Source organism: Rhinolophus hipposideros (assembly GCF_964194185.1).
Source record: "Rhinolophus hipposideros genome assembly, chromosome: 1".
NCBI classification, from domain to species: Eukaryota; Metazoa; Chordata; class Mammalia; order Chiroptera; family Rhinolophidae; genus Rhinolophus; species Rhinolophus hipposideros.
This window is the reverse complement of record NC_138047.1, coordinates 96,489,894-96,506,916: the sequence shown is the minus strand read 5'-3', so window position 1 is coordinate 96,506,916 and position 17,023 is coordinate 96,489,894. Positions and strand designations below refer to the sequence as shown.

At 38.5% G+C, this 17,023-nt stretch overlaps 1 protein-coding gene across 2 annotated transcripts in view; it reads right to left on the bottom strand.

The window, feature by feature from the left end:
- The window catches only part of ADGRA3 (adhesion G protein-coupled receptor A3), a 116,447-nt gene that overhangs the window by 29,633 nt on the left and 69,791 nt on the right, over positions 1-17,023 (bottom strand). For both annotated transcript variants that reach the window (XM_081077942.1, XM_081077943.1), the window contains 2 exons: positions 8,251-8,412; positions 7,035-7,238 (listed from right to left, as the gene is read on the bottom strand). In XM_081077942.1, coding sequence (XP_080934068.1) covers positions 7,035-7,238; positions 8,251-8,412 — 366 coding nt within the window. The remainder of the gene's footprint in view (positions 1-7,034; positions 7,239-8,250; positions 8,413-17,023) is intronic.

Below are 17,023 nucleotides of genomic sequence, written 5' to 3'. Positions count from 1 at the left end.
TAACAACAAAAAGAAGCTACCGCGTTTCCCTGAAAATAAGACCTAGCCGGACAATCAGCTCTAATGCGCCTTTTGGTGCAAAAATTAATGTAAGAACTGGTCTTCCATCATAGTAAAATAAGACTGGGTCTTATATTAATTTTTGTTCCAAGAGACGCCTTAGAGATGATTGTCCGGCTAGGTCTTATGTTCGGGGAAACATAGAATACAAACATTAATAGAAGCTTAGACTTAACAAACTCTTATTTTAGAAGACCTTTCCCTGAGACTACCGTGTTTCCCCCAAAATAAGACCTAACTGGAAAATAAGCCCTACCATGACTTTTCAGGATGACATCCCCTGAACATAAGCCCTACTGCGTCTTTTGAGCAAAACTTAATATAAGACTCGGTCTTATTTTGGGGGAAACACGGTAAGAAACACATTATGTTTAGAAAAAAAAACATAGTAATAAATAGGAATAACTAAAGATGCAGGTTGATCACTGAATGTTTTTCAGACTTCTTTATCAGGGATATTTAAATTATAAATTATTCAGCATTCAATAAAAAATAAATTTATAAACCCAGGAAGCAAATTATTAATTCTAAAACAAAATTCACTATTTTAAGAATTTATCAAAGTTTTTCCCTAGGCACCATCTCTCTCAGATCCAACATTTACGTTGCCAACAGAATTTCCTATTAAGAAACAAATCTGATCATGTTATTTCAGCTTACATAACACCTTGGTTTTCAAGTGATTGGAGAATATGGACCCCAAATCCTAAGCATACCATATAACCTGGATAAAATCTACGTCTCCAATTCATCTTTTAACCCTATACCACAATTTATAATCTGGCCACACTGAAGTGACCAATTTTTTAGCTCTTTTTTTTTTTTTTAATGCCATTGTGCATACTGCCGATGCCAATGTCCCTGGCTGAAATCCTCCACTATTCTACTATCTGGCAAACTTGAAGTAGTCAGATTTGATGTTCAGCATGATAATTCTGTTGGCAATGTGAAGGATGGATCAGGATGAGAGGCTGGCACCCAAGAGAAGGATTTGACCAAGTCCTCTAATGGGGCTCTCTTTGGACGATTAATTACAGAAGTCCTTGGTATATGGCTTTTACAGTTAAGTTGCTCCCTCTTCTGGACTCTTGCAACATTCTGCACACATCTCTAATGTAACTAATATTTGCCGTATCACAGTGTAACTCATTGTCTGTTCCTTCAACTAGTATAAGAGGCTTGTTGAGTACAGATAATCTCACTTATTTTCCTAGAAACACCCCGTCCCCATATTAGTCATAGTTCCTGGCACTCATATTTGGTAAAAGTAGGCCATTGTTCATAAAGTTGATGGAAGTCTGTGTGGGATATTTATTAAAGAGAAAAAAAAAAGGCTCTGTTTAAGTAAATGATTGACTTTGGAATTAGTTTTTACCTGCTGTGCTTAGAACAATGTAGGAACACAGCAGATAACCACACATATCTGTTGAATGGAAGTATTTTAGAAATTTGCCTATTGACAGTGTGAATCTTACTTTTAAATGAAGAAGCCAAGAAATTATTAGAAATATTTCACCTAAGAAAAAGCATAGAACGGTTTCTACTATTCTCACAAATGTATTCTGGTGGAGAAACAAAATTTATTATAAATTCAGTTGCTAACCTTGTAAATTTCTACTAAGTATATCAATTTCTCTTAAGTATGTAATGAGGCTTTCGAAAAAGGAAAACTATCAACACATCAATTAATTAGGAGGTCAAAATCCTGAAAAAAGTATTACGTACTACCTATTTATTAAAACTTAAATACTATAAAATTTGTAATAATTTTGTTTGAACACAAAATGACTTGAAAGCAAAGCAGAGCTCTCTGGGAAAGTATTACTTATGACAAATCAAATAAAAAAAAATCATAGTAATACTTTCTAAAAGAGAGCTGAAAAAAAAATGACATCTATAGTTTCTAGAAGTCCAAAAACTTTTTCTCTGCAAGTTTAAACTTGTAAAACCATCCAAACCACAACAATATAAGAGCCCCGAGTGTATGGACAGATCATTGAGAGATGAGAGCTACACATCCAAGGCTGTTCCATACTTATTGCTTCTAAAACATCTCTGAGTCCAATAAGCAATAGCACTAAATAATAATTGCAGGTTCTCTGGGATAGAGAGAAGGTGGCCTGGGGGTGCTGGAAAAGCAAACATCAGCTGTATCAATAATGTTTAGAACTTTATAAATAAGAATGTAATACCTGTATATTTAATTCCTTAAAGAGAAGTGTTGATAACTTATTGTGAAAAGGTTACAAAACCTATTTTTTTCAAAAAAAAAAATCACTGAGGAACACCTGTTTAATTTTTTACATTAATCATAATTAGACCTTCAGCCACTTGGCTTGAAGTCAAGGAACACCAAGTTTATAATTTCATTGAACCATATATTTAATTTTAAAAGTATGGATTACAGAAATGGCAATAGATACATACACATGAATTATAGCTAATAAATAAGAAAAATCTCTCTTGAAATCCTTGGGGAGATATATGGTTTTGGTACCTAATATTTAATATGGAAAACTCATATGGGGTTTGAAAGAAGAAACCAGGATTTGGGTTCCAGTTTCATCAGTTAGTAGCTGCTTAACATGGCCCAATTCTGTTTCCCTCTCTTAGTCTTGTGTGTCAAACACAGCTAATGGTCTAACAAACGTTTTGAGGAGCAAATGGGGTCACAACCATGACAAACACAAAAGGCTCCAGAAGTGTGCGTGATATTTTCATTATTGTTATTATTACTGTCATTTGTGGCAAGTGGTTATTTGGAGGTTGGGGAGCGAGAGAAATTCCTTAAAGTAACTAACTGACTTACCAACAATAATCGAGACCTTCATCATGTTTTAGCTTCTATAAGTCTACTATTAATTTCAATACTAAAAATTGATCAGGTATGAACACACGTGAAATGAATTTATCATAAAGCGCTTATCATGAATTTATTTGCTAAATTCATATATATTTCCCAATTTACAATGACATTAAGCTAAGAACAAAAATGTCAAGTATCATAATTGATGCTAACTCAACTACTTCTAGATTTTTAACATCATTCCTTATAAAACAATCGGGACTTCTGCCATTATGTAATTAATAAATTAAACTTTTCTGAAATCCTGGTTTGTTTAAGTCTATAGAATTCTAACACTAAAATTAGAATGAGTCAAAGAGCCGCCTGATTTAAAATAAAATACTAATTCTTCCATGTTTTCTTGACTCTCTACACACTCAGTTGTAAGCAGATAGCTCTGATGACACACCCTCATTATTTTCTTGTGTATAATTAGTTTCTAACTTCATCCCACCTGTTGAGCATTTCACTGCTAACGACTCACAGGGATTATGTTTGCCTTTAGAACTAATTTTTTTTTAAACTGTCTTCGCTAATTAAGTATGGCTGTTAATTTTTATTCAACATCATTTATTGAATGTTTCATTACTCTGTGCTTGGCAGTGTGGGGAATCCAGAGAAATACAGTGAAATAAGCCATGGTTCCTGCTCTCGAATATTCATAATTAACAAGACAGAGACAACAGCAACAAAACAATAATAATAAGCGCTAACATTTATTAAATGCTTGCTCTGTCCCAGGCACTACTGTAAATGTCTATGCATTTGCCTCCCTTAATCCTCTTAATAATCCTTTGAGTTAAGTACCATTTCATAATTCCTACGTAGCAGATGAGGAACTGACATTCAGAGAGGTTAAGGTACTTGCCCAAGTTTGCACAGCTGTTAACTGGGGAACCAGAACATGAATCTCGACCGTCTGGCCACAGAAAGGCCACCATACCCATGGCCTCTCTCACTATAACTCAATTCACCATCATAACAGCTTCTAATTATTCTGGAGAATGAACAAAGCATTCTGGGACTAACAGGCAATGATGAATTCACAAAGGTGCCATGTGAATGGAGTCTTGGAGGATAGCAGGGACTTCACCAGGCAGGGGTAGGACTGAGGGCACGAAAAGGGGCAGCGATGACAACGTACACAACTGGCGTGGAAAATTAAAAGGACTTCCACTGGGATCAAGCCCTCGATGTTCGGGATGAGGGGAAAATGGGATGTATAGAGAAAAAATGATTTCTAAATTCCAGTCAAGAACGTTTTAAAGGACCAGTTCTTTCTGGCTACATTACAGCTAACTTCAAAACACTAACAATGTCTAAAAGCTCTTAGTAGTTCATTGAAAACAGACGATTTTGTGATGCTAACATATCTGAATTATGGTGCCAATCGTGGAACGAAGCATTTGATTATGAAAAAACTTTGGTAACAAATTTGGTAACAAAGTAGGCAGATTTGGTGCTGCAAGAGTTGGCTGACAGATAACTCCTATCTCCAACTGGCTGGCCAACTGAGGCCAGGCACTGGAATTCCTCAGTGACTCAAGCACCAGCTCTGTGCGCGAGCAATGCTCAGTCCAGTGTAGGAGGTAAGACACCCATTGGGCTCCTGTGTGTAAAGTGTAATGACAGAGATGAACAGAGTGTAAGAGGCAAAGTGAGGCAGAGAAACAAAGGAGATGAGGGTGGGAGAGGCAAGGACTGACAGAAATCGGTAAGATTTCTTGCAGGTGCCATTTCTGCTGAGTGTTAACACACAATCATAAGGCAGGGGAAGGAAGGGAGGAGGAAATTCTAACAGAAGAATTAGCATGAGCCTGGCCTAAAAATGGCCAGAGATTGGGAGAGGAACCAAGGGAAATTTGCTGTTTACAGAAGGGAGAGGAGATAGGAAGAGATATGGAGCAAGGGATGCATGCCAAATAATGAAGCCACTTGACAGCCAGACTCTGGAGAGACAGGAGGTGTGTATCAGGGACTGTGCAAGGTCAATTTCCATGTTAGGTAGATCCAGTGATCATGTTCATGATATTAACAACTGAAATGACACCCACACTGACTATCAAAGCAGCCTCCGCAGAGGGGAAGACTCGAGAGGCCTGTGCTCTGCAGGCACCAGCCCTTCAGTTGGTAAAGGGTGGACAGACCTGGGTGTTGTCCCCAGCAGAGAGACCAGCCTGGCTGAGGGGGCACTCAGGGGACAGTGTACCAGCTATTTGCAAAAAGCTAAGGACATATTTCAATATTGTACTAACTGGCATGGTCGTAGTGGTGCTTGTTGGCCCATGTCAGCCCTCGGTAGGCCCAACCATATGAGAAGGATGGATTTTTAATGAAGAGCCTGGAGAGACAGACTACATAGGTCACACGGCAACCTAGGATGGGAATCCAACAAGGCTGTGATGGTAGTAGAGTCAGAAGGATAGACATCCAAGGAATGTGTAGAGAGCAATTCAAGTAAGGCTCCTATTGCTGAGGACTGCACTTTTAGGGGTTTAATTCATATGCTAGCATAATCTTCCATTCGAGGGCAATATAATCAATTACTGGATGTCCAAGTTGTCTATTTAGTATTACATTTCAGGCACTAGAAAAAACAGCGCACACAAAGAGTAAAACTTGCCCTAGGATACAGTATAAAACGTACAGAACGTTTTTTTTGTTAAAGTGCTTAAACATTTTGCACTTTCATCAGGCAATGAAATGTTTACTTTTGTGTCACGATATGTTCTTCTTTCACTCAGTTTAATCGTGTCCATCTATGATGCATGAGTAAGAGTGTAATGTGTCCTTTGTTTCTGGCCACAAGAAGATCTTAAAAGGACAGAAGTGTATGAAATTGATAAATCTGAAAGTGTTCATTTAAAGCTTTCTACTTGAGCAAGTAGAAGCTTTCCTTGCCCAGAGGGGGTAGGTTGTGAAACTGAGGAAATATATAGGGCTTCGATATTTTTAAATCCCTTTCTAACAACCATGATCACCGAAGTTAGAAGGATTCATCAATTTTAAGTGCTCCTCAAAGACTCACACCTTTCTCTCACGGGCTTGTGTGCAATGCTATTTCTATGCCTTTTGTGGTATATTTTTACCAATAAAAAATACAATAAGGAAAGGAGCAGGTCTACGGTACAATTGCTGGGTACATCAAGTACTCTCAGAGCCAAGAATAACAATTACATCCTGACGATTTCCCTGAGTATATGGTACCAAGTAAATACATGACCATTAGACATTTTGACCTAGTTGAGACTGTCTTGGGTAGTAGGGGAAGTGGGCTCTTTCTAAATTAAGCAAATTGGCTTTTCCTCTGGAGGTCACCAGGGTAAGGAATGACAAAATAAATTAATTTTTCATTCATTCATTCACTCATGCATTCGATATTTATGAATGCCCACGATGGATTAACCCCTAACACCTATGTGATCAATTATTATGCAGCCATTAAAGTGACTGGAATACTGTTTGTGATAACACAAAGAAAGCACTTTGTAATTAAAATCCACAGAGAACAGTTACATATGGCCACACAAAGCTAAATGAAAAAATGTGGTTCCATTAGGGGTTGGCATTACACCACCACTATTCGCTTTAATATACTTTAATGAAACACGTCTAAACCCCACATTTTAAAAATCAATAAAAATGCTTTTAATTTGGCTTGCTGCAGTAAAACACACATTTTATGAAGACACATCATGTTTTCTTTGCCCAAGACTTGATGTACAGCTTGCCCGATTAGCTGCCCTGTCACAAGGTGGATTCCCCATTAGGTCCAGTAGACACCGAGCCAAAGGCACATGACACTTCTATGTCTTTAAAATCAGGAGCAATAAAAGTGAATTTCAAGGTCAAAGAAAAAGTTTTAATATGTAATGTCAATATATTCATATTTTTTCCACTGTAGTCATAAAATGTAATTTTGATATTTTTGTGTTAAGACGGGTCCAGAGGGTGAAAATGCCGAGGTATATGTATCCTGGTCTGCATTTCTTTTAAAACAACAGCAAAAATAATACCGTACCCTCTTCCTCTCTAAATAACTTTTAATGAGGTTATTTTGCAAAGCAAACCATTGTGAGCATTCTAATATAACTGCAATGGGTCTTGAAAGATTATAGACTAAACATACCTTTAGTGCCAGACTTGAGAATGTATTTGAAACATTGCACTTAAAGCTTAGCTGCTTATCCAGGTTTCCATCCGGATCCCGCCTGCCATAGTCAGAAAGTACTGTCCGGTCAGAAGCTGCCACTTTCTGGAACACGGTGCATGTCATGCCGGTGAAGCCAGTAGCCTTGATGACATAAGCTTCCAGAGCAATATTGGGTGAATACTTTAAAAGTCAATCAGACAGGAGTTATGACAGATTTATAATAGGGGGAAAAACACTTTCAAAGAGTTTCAAACACAAAACACTGTACAGAAACTAAAACAGAACACTCAAGTTCTTAGCAAACAAAGGCACTGTGTAGATAAATGGGTAAAATTAAAAAATAAATAAATAAAATAAGATGCCAGAAACAAAAGGATGTCGGAAAATGGAAAGATACCGATAGAGAGGAAAAAAACAAGTCACGAGGTGTGGAGGATCAGATATAAATTTGAAGTCAATTTAAAAATAATTTTAAGACCACTTTGCAGGAAAATATAAGCTGAAAATGGAAGTTATACCTAAAAATCAGCTAGAAAAATCAGTGGACACCCTTAATGATCAGAATGTGGGAGGGGTATCAGGATTTGGGAGGTATAGTTAAAAGTCGCCTTGTTCAACATTTCATCCACTTTCACTTTTGTCTTTTACAAGAACTTCTAGTTAACTCTTTGCATTAAGTTTCACCAATAAAAATTTTACACAGACTCACTCCAAAGGTGTTTCTTTAGAAAAGGAAGGGAGGTGCTAGTCTAAATAGTAGTAAATGAACAGATGTTCAAAGCAAATTAAGCCAGAAAACACCTGAAAAAGATAGCACTTGCCCCAAACTTGAAAAAATTCAAGAGTGAGACTGAACTTGGGGTCCACCAAACGTAGGGCCTGTTGCTGCAAAGGGCACCACCAGGCCCATGCCAGGAGAACTGCCAGCATCATGCCCACCCACCTGTCAGAACCACAGCAAGGAGGGCACAAGAAGTGACTAGTCTTTGGCATCCAGGAGGATGATAGGATTTCCTGTAAATTCTAAGGACTGCAAGGCATCTCTTTCCTTTCTTCAAGGATGATTAAGTCTATCCCTACCATATAGGTAAGGCACCATTCTAAGTACCATGTATGGACAAAGTTTCCTTTAATTTTTTTTTTTAAGTGTAAGATATTTTCTCTTAGAATTCCAGGAAAATGGCATGCTTACTGTTGAATAAACGTGAGCTCCATTTGCGAGCCGGTATGTCGCGATCCGCTGTAGACACTGAACAATCCTACTGCAGGCTTTTGCTTCCCTCTGCGCCAGCCACAGGACACGCTCATCAGCCAACATGATGTTACTTGCAATGTCAACCATCACATCACCTAGCTAGCAGGCGTGAAAGAGAAAAAAGGAAGATCTTTAAAACCAACAGAGGCTGTTTTACATAATCAAAATCCTCACGAGACACCAAGATTGGCCTTCAGCTTAAATTTCCCCATGAAAACCCAACAGGCACTGTACTTGTTTCTCATTAAAACTCTTTAGGTATGAATAGCACATTCAGTTATGACCATTTGGTAATATTCAGCTCAATACAGTGTACTTAAATAACCACCAAATCATTGGTGGCGTTACCGCCGATAGGGGAAAACGATACATTAATCAAGAGGAAGATAAAGACATGACATGATCCCAGAATAAAAAGATCTAAACTCTTTGTCTGGAACATCATTTATAAATGCTTCTTTTAGTGTAAGTGTTAGCTGAGTATTAGTATTAAATGTACACTGCCTAGCTCTTTAGTATCCTGTCATGTTCAAAACTGAAGGTGTGCCCAACCACTGCAAGAGCCCCACATACGCGGGGCCATGGTGTGTCTTTGTACATGCAGTTTCGTCGACCTCGAATGAACTGCTCCTTTCTCCCATCTCAGTGAATGCGTGAAGACCCAGTGCCAGGAAATAAACGGATGCTAAGAGGTGCACACTTGCAGTGCTTGTTTGGTTAAGTTATGAACTGAGTAAATAAAAAGAACCCAGTGAATGAAAGTTTACATTCATACAGAATGTAAACATCTGAATGTAAACACCGATCGCGCAATGCCAGTGAAATGTCCACTGACGACAGCTGAACCTGACGCGCAGGCCCCGTGTCGGAGAAAGGCACTGAACATGCAGGGCCAAGGAGACGTCCTGGTGTCCAGGGGGTTTGGTATTGAGCAAAATGTTCATGAGAGGGAGAGCTATACAGCGAGAATAACAAACGCATTCCAGAGGTAGGATCGGAGGATTTATAAACTGGCTAGTCCTCTAATCATGAAGCAAGCATCAAAGGTGTTAAGCCCCAAAGCCAAGCCAGAAAGCCAAGGCCGTTTTCGCAAATGTCTTTGGATCATCCCAGAAGATGCAACCTGTTCTGCATCCAATACTCTTCCCAGGATGTATAATTAGAAAGGCTGAGGTAGGTTTGAAAAACGTTCAGTCCTTCCCACCCAGGGTTCATTTCACAAAGACAATCTGTAGAAATCTACCAGATACCAAGCCTGGAATCACGGGATAAAACAACTGTAGTAAGTACAGGGGTGCAGAACAGGACTTCAAATCCTGACCCCGAGCTGCCCTGACACTTCACCTCCCATCCCTCCCTTTATTTGTATAATGGGGACAAGAGCAATCCTGTCTGTTATGAATGTTGTGAAGATTAAGTTCCAATGACACACATAAGGCTCTTGAAACCATGACTGGCACAGGGCAGACACTCAAAAAATGGCAGCTCTCATTGTTATTATATTTCTCCATTTTTGTCCCATTTCAATACCAACATAGGCCTCTTTGAAGATGACAACCTCTAGAAGAAGTGTTAGAAAGGGTGCAGTTTTTTTTTTATGCTTGTGTTTATATATAAACAGGACCAATATACATCCAGCAAAACTGTCTCTTTTTCCTCTGCAAAAGTCCCACCATCTCATCCAGCTAAAAAAGTTTACTGACTTCATACTTTAAAGTGTAAGATATTTTTTCTTAGTGTTTCATTATAGTGTTTTCATTATAGCCCTTCATATAGTGTTTCATTAATTCTGTCCTTATTTTATTTCCAGTATAAACATCTTGAGGGCAGGGACAGCACAATGTCCTACTCATATTTCTACCCTTATTCACTAATGTAACTCCTGGTGTAAAAGCCAGTAAGTATACAATATTCATTCACTCACTGACTACATATGTATTGGGGACCACGGAGAGACAGAGCAATGGAGACACAACAGTGAAAGAAACACACGGACTCTATTTTGGAGGGTATTAATTAATATAACCTGGGGAAGAAAATACACAATGAATAGAGTTGTAAAAAGTCATTTAGATTGTGGTAACTGCAATGCAGAAAATAAGCAGAGCAAGATATGATGGAGGGTAATGAAATTTAATCCAAACACCCTATTTTCATGGACTCAGAGATTGTCAAGGGGCATTTTCCCAAAGCCAAGAAATTAACAGGATCAGCTCACAAAGAATTAGGAAGAGCCTATAGTGAAGCTTTGTAGAATCTCAAACCTGTTTACACAATTTATGAAATACTAGCATCCTATCGCATATTCGTAAACAAACAGGTATGGGGGTGAATTTCATTCTATTAAAGAAGCCCTTATTTCAAGAGTTGTGAAGAAGGGTAGCGACTCCGATACGTGAGTTACTGAATATGTGCGCCAGTCATTTATACAGCAATCAGAATAACCGCCACCTTTTCTTTTTTCATTGGGGAATATTAGGGAACAGTGTGTTTTTCCAGGGCCTATCAGCTCCAAGTCAAGTTGCTGTTTTTTCAGCCTAGTTGTGGAGGGCGCAGCTCAGCTCCAAGTCCAGTCGCCATTTTCAATCTTTTGGTTGCAGAGGGCACAGCCCACCAACCCATGAGGGAATTGAACCGCCAACCCTGTTGTTGAGAGCTCCCACTGTAACCAACTGAGCCATCTGGCCGCCTCATAACTGCCACTTTTCAACGGGAATTCAGAGCAGCTGGAATAATTTGGGGTAAGTTTTTGTCTATTATTCTTACCTACTGTTATTTCAAAAATTTTTATACAAAAATAAATAGGGTACAAGAGATAATGTGGTAAAATACGCTCTCTGGCTATCAGAGAAGAAAATTCCCATTGACTGAAAAAGGTTAAAAGAAAAATTACAGGAAAATACTGATTCTCCTCTAAGGCACAACTGAAATATAGGAGGTGTTTACAGGTTAGCATGATTACCAATGAACTTGCTGTTCTGTACTTTTTTAAAGTTTTAAATGTACAATCTTTATGAAGATCCAACAGGAGACCTGAGAGATACATCATCATCTCTACTGAACAACTATGATTATATGTTGAAAGAACTACAGCCAGTAACGGGATTTCATGTGCTTGTAACTGTAAAGAAAAGAAATCTCTCTGAGAAGGTGTACAGCTAACTAGAGTGACAGCCTTAGCTGAGAACAAACTATTTTTCTCATTATTTCACTCTAAATGGCTAAGGACTAAAGAAAGGGATTTATTGCCAAAATAGTCCCTAGAACAGGTAATCATAAAACGCTGTATGCTTGTGTACCTTGGTGACGGAAGTAGTCCTGAATCCTTCAGACTGGCAACAAAGGACATAGAATGGATAACAGTGCATGAAAAATTACACTGGATTAAACAAGTATTCCTGAAATCTGACAGAGTTTAAAAAACTGCAACCTGCATTCCAACGCATTGCAGTTCTCCTTGACCTCATTCCCTGAAGGCCATTCCAGCCACAAAAGGGTCAGAAGGAATCACGCACCTGCTTTGCCACCTGTCACACTTGACAATGAGGATCAAATGAAATTATGTGTGAACACACTTGATCAAAGATACCGGGTAAAGAATGAAAATGCCACAGTGATAACAGTGAAGGTGTTAAACGCCATCTGCTTTAAGAGACAGAGTATTTCTTGTTCTTTTTCATAGACTGGTTTGGAATTCTGATCAAAATGAGACCAGGAATCATCGGTCAATCTCACAAATTTCGTACGTTAGCATATGAAATACACAAGGTAATACATAACCTAAACCTGAAGATATTTAGCTTTAACGTAGTAGAAGTATACTGTCACACTGAAGGCAGAATATGTATGTGCCTGGGAGTTAAATACTCTCGGGCTGTGATTTCAACTTTGTCACAAATTAGATGTCCCTAATCACAGGATTTAGCCTCAGAAGACGCAGTTTGGTCATTTGTAAAATGAGATCAAGAACCCTATAAGAAGTGCTAGGAACATCTCATTCCACAGTAAATTAAGAAAAACAAAATACCTTCATTAAGCAATTCATGCCATCTTTTAAGAAAAGCCAGCGGGGAATCCAGACCGCTTCCCACATTTACTGCTTTCCAGCGCAAAGCAGCAGGGGATATTCTCATTGGGTCTAACCAGAAAAGCAAGAATTACAGACCCACGTGTGTGGGGGGCAGCAAGGGAGGCAGTGGTTTTGGATAGCCAAGATGGGAATGCAAAGTACAGGAACCGACATGTAGTCCAAACTTGACTAAATAATAATAACAGCAGCTGATGTTATTATTATTCAAGTTCAAGCAGTCCTCATGATTTTTCTGCTAGGTGCAAATTAAATATAATATTGAGACGGCACCTATCTTAAAGTTTATTACCCTGATTGCATTTAATGAAAAAATTGCTCTGTTGTGAAAGTCAAGTTTTTAAGTGTGTTTATGTCATTCTTAACTAGCGTCAGTGACCTGACTGCCTTGGGGATCCCATTATTGGCTTCTCGGCAGCTTGCTTAGTTAAGCAGTCAATCTTCATTAAGAGGTCCCACTGTGATAATCATCAGAACCTACGGTACCTTTAAATTTCCGGTTTTATTGTGGTCTAGGAGTAAACAGGATGATGATGATGGTGACGATGGAGGAACTGGAGAAACAGGTGAGAAGGGAAGGAGGGAAGGAGGCTGAGAATAACAGTGGGTTTATTCTTCATTACCTTACAGAAACGATTGGAGGGAGCCTAACACAATTTTAAAAGTAATGATTTTCTCCTCCCTGAAGAGAAGAAAAAGAGGTACAGCACAGAGAAGTTCAACGTCTGCATCAGTGTAGGGCGGCTGTGACTGGGGAAATGGATTCTTGACATGTTTCTAGTCAAGGCAATGAAGACAACTTTACCATTATCAACAGAAAGGAGAACATTTCCTCCAGGCAGACGAAGTTGTTTTGATAACAAATTCTAGGAACCTGTGAGGTCCCCTGTTCTAGAGGCAGGATTTAATAGGCACGGCCCTCAGCCACGGGCGGAACGTCACAACAAATAGAAAGCTTAACTCCTAAGATTCCTCCAACTGTCCCAATGGAAGCAGGTTTTGTTTTCTTATGATTACAAAAATATATGTGCATCTCCCTTTCTGGAAGAACAGAGGACTCAGTATTCTGGACAATTCTCCTGCTAAAAGTGAAAATGCTCAAGGGAAAACGTTCTCTTTTTAAATGCATCAGTGACCAGGCAGAATACAAACATTCCTCCAGAGGCCTATAGCAACACAACAGCGGGAATCCAGAAGCTCTGCGGCTGAATTCTGCTGACCATGGGATATGTGTTGTCACCCACACAAAGCCTAGGAACCACCAACACAGGCCTGACGAGAAAACACCACTGCGTGAAGTTGATAACCCCAAGAGCACACCAGCAGGGTCAGGGCAAACCAGCTTTCAATCAGCCTCATGGAAGGAAAGGGACAGCAAGGAAACTTGAAACTTGCCTCCTTGACCTTGGAATGAGGTAGAAGGAGGTTATAAAACCTCTTCCCAGACAACTTGTAAACACCAGTTGACCCCTATACAGGACTGAGGCCAGACCTCACATTACTTCTGTGGTCTAAAAATCCTCAAGCTGAGAACTAATTTCAAAGCCACCAGTTACCCTGGAATTGTCCCATGACACTTGGCAGAAACAAACAAATATCACACTTAATAAATAATGATAAATTAGACCATTCTCATTAATATCCCTTATCAACAACATTAATCAACATTGTTCTGAGGTCCACATCAACATATAACCAGAAAAAAAACGAAAAAAAATTTTATAAGAACAGATAAATTGATTATTATTTGCTGGTGACAACTGTCCATCTAGAAATATCCGACATAAACAACTACAAAATTATATGGATGAATTTCATAAAGTAACCAGACACAAGGTCTACATTCTTAAAAAAAAAACATAATCAAGGAAATTTGAACATGGACTAGATATTCGATGATATAAAGCTCATTTTGGTCATATAATAACAGTATCATAATTCTGTTTTGAAGTTCCTTATATTTTGGAACAATTATAGATAACATTGTATCTAGAATTTACTATTAAATGTTCCAGAATTGAAAGAGAGAGAGAGAGAGAGAGAGAGAGAGAGAAGGAGAGAGAGCGGCAGAAAGAGGGAGGGAGAGGAAAAAGGGGGGAGGGATGGAGGACAAAGGAAATATGTGGATTAATGAAAGAAGACATATGAAGAAATGCTCAACCTCACTAACCATCAGAGAAATGCAAATAAAAACCACAATGAGATACCACCTCACCCCAGTCAAAATGGCTATCATCAATAAATCAACAAACAACAAATGCTGGCGGGGATGTGGAGAAAAGGGAACGCTAGTGCACTGTTGGTGGGATTGCAGATTAGTGCAGCCACTATGGAAAACAGTATGGAGGTATCTCAGGAATCTGAAGATAGAACTACCCTATGATCCAGTAATTCCACTCCTAGGCATCTACCCGGAGAAATCCAAAACTCCAATTCAAAAATCTGTATGCACTCCTATGTTTATTGCAGCACTTTACACAATAGCCAAGATATGGAAACAACCGAAATGCCCATCGGTCGATGACTGGATTAAGAAGCTGTGGTACATTTATACAATGGAGTACTACGCAGCCATAAAAAAAAAAGAAATCTTATCATTTGCAACAACATGGATGGATCTAGAGAACATTATGTTAAGTGAAATAAGTCAGAAAGAGAAAGACAAGTACCATATGATCTCACTTATATGCGAAATCTAAAGAAAATATGTGTATGAACTAATCAGAAACAGTTTTGGGGACACAAAAAACCGAGAGTTGTTAGATGAGCGGGGGGGAGGGGTTGGGGATGGGGGGAAGGGTGAAGGGATTGGGGGGCGGCTGGTGACCACAGGATGGCCTCAGGGTTTTTTGAGAATTACTTTGGGGAACTTATTCAATAGTGTTTAGGGATTTTGTTGGGTGTCCGATGGACATGTGTCCTGTTTGGGAGACCACCTCAGAGATGCTGTGGATGCCTGGTCATGGCATTGTACACCAGAGGCTGGACATTAATGAATGCCAACTATAATTTTATGTGTATAATGTGATGGCTCGGTGTGAGGTCGGGGTGGTGGTGGATGGGGGGAGGGGGGTTCACGGTGTGAGGGATGTAAAAATAAAATAAAATAAAATAAAAGTATAAAAAAAAAAACAAGATTGGTAAATACTGAAAATTGTTGAAGGTGAAAGGTAAACATAAGTATTAATGAGAGCATTCTCTCTTCTATACTTTCGGAATTTCCTAATTAAAAAAAAAGTTTCTGAAAAGTTTTTAAAAAGTTAAACCCAAAAGAAAAAAAAAATTAAAGCAAGCTAAGTATAGATCATGACAACACCATGGTGGTTCTCAAAGCCTGTGCTTTTCTCAAAGATATGTCACCCCAGCATCACCTGGAACTTACTAGAAAACCTTCTTAGACCCCACAGCAAAGTTTAGCAAACCCTCCAGTTGATATGAACGCATGCTCAAGTTTGAGAAACAGTGTTCTAGAAAGGATCACCAAGCCAGAAGCTGGGTCTTTGAAAAGCTGAAACATACAGAAAAGTGTGACAAGATCAAGAAAAAAAAAATCAGAAATACGGAAAATAAAAAAGAAACGTAAGTACCAACACAGAAGTGATTATGTTTTAAAATAAATAAATGAAAGAACTTCAGACTTTTTACAAAACCTGTACAAAAAAAATGTGCCAAATGAATTCTGTAGTAAACTAGTATAAAGGTGCACGCCTGACTTACATACTCAAAACCAGAGCACAATAAGGGAACTATAACACAGCCAAATCTCATCTTTATATACTTTCTCATCCTTTGAAATACATGTATATTGTCTAACTAAGAGAAATCACTCTCGTAAATATGGAACAGATGCTTACTTTGCCTGACAGACAAATTTCAGCTGTTTTCAAAAGACCCCACGAAATATACCTTTAGATCTGACAGTTTGACAGCTTTTAGCACCCACCCTAAGACAGCAGTGTTGGCCAGGTTCAATCACGGGTTAAAAAGCCAACTCCTCACCATATTTCAGTTATGAAATTATCCATCGCAAAGTAACTTTTTGGACATCAAACAAAAATCAATTTCATTATTTGTTCAATCAAGCTGTATGCATTTTAGGATACCTGAGTGTAATTTTTATGCTGTAGTAATCAGCTTAAAATGATGACCCCTTTAACCCTCCTGATTTCCTTTTACTTTGCTAATAAACAGTGGAAGCTATGGCCTTCAGTTTAACTTTCCAAAGAATAAGTTAATTCAGATGTCTGTCACTGCATCACAAGTAACATTAGATTTATACTTCAGTTATTCAAACCTGAATGTTTTCTCTCTGTTTTTCCTATTTATACTTAATAAGTTGCCATCATTTGTTTCCAAAGATAGTTCATACTTGACATCCTACGTCAACCAGTGAAACTGATAGCCATCGACTTCAAAGGAAGTTTTCAGAGAAGTAACTAAAACACTCTGACGATATTTTTAAAAGACCCTCTGAGCTTCTGAGATCCTAACAATGTTAAATTTCCTAACCCTACAAAATTACACCCTAGCATTGCAACTATTCTGCATAATAGCTTCACCTGTATTTTCTCACTTGTGCATACAAATTTTGCAGGTAAAACAGGGCAAGTTGCATCCCTATTT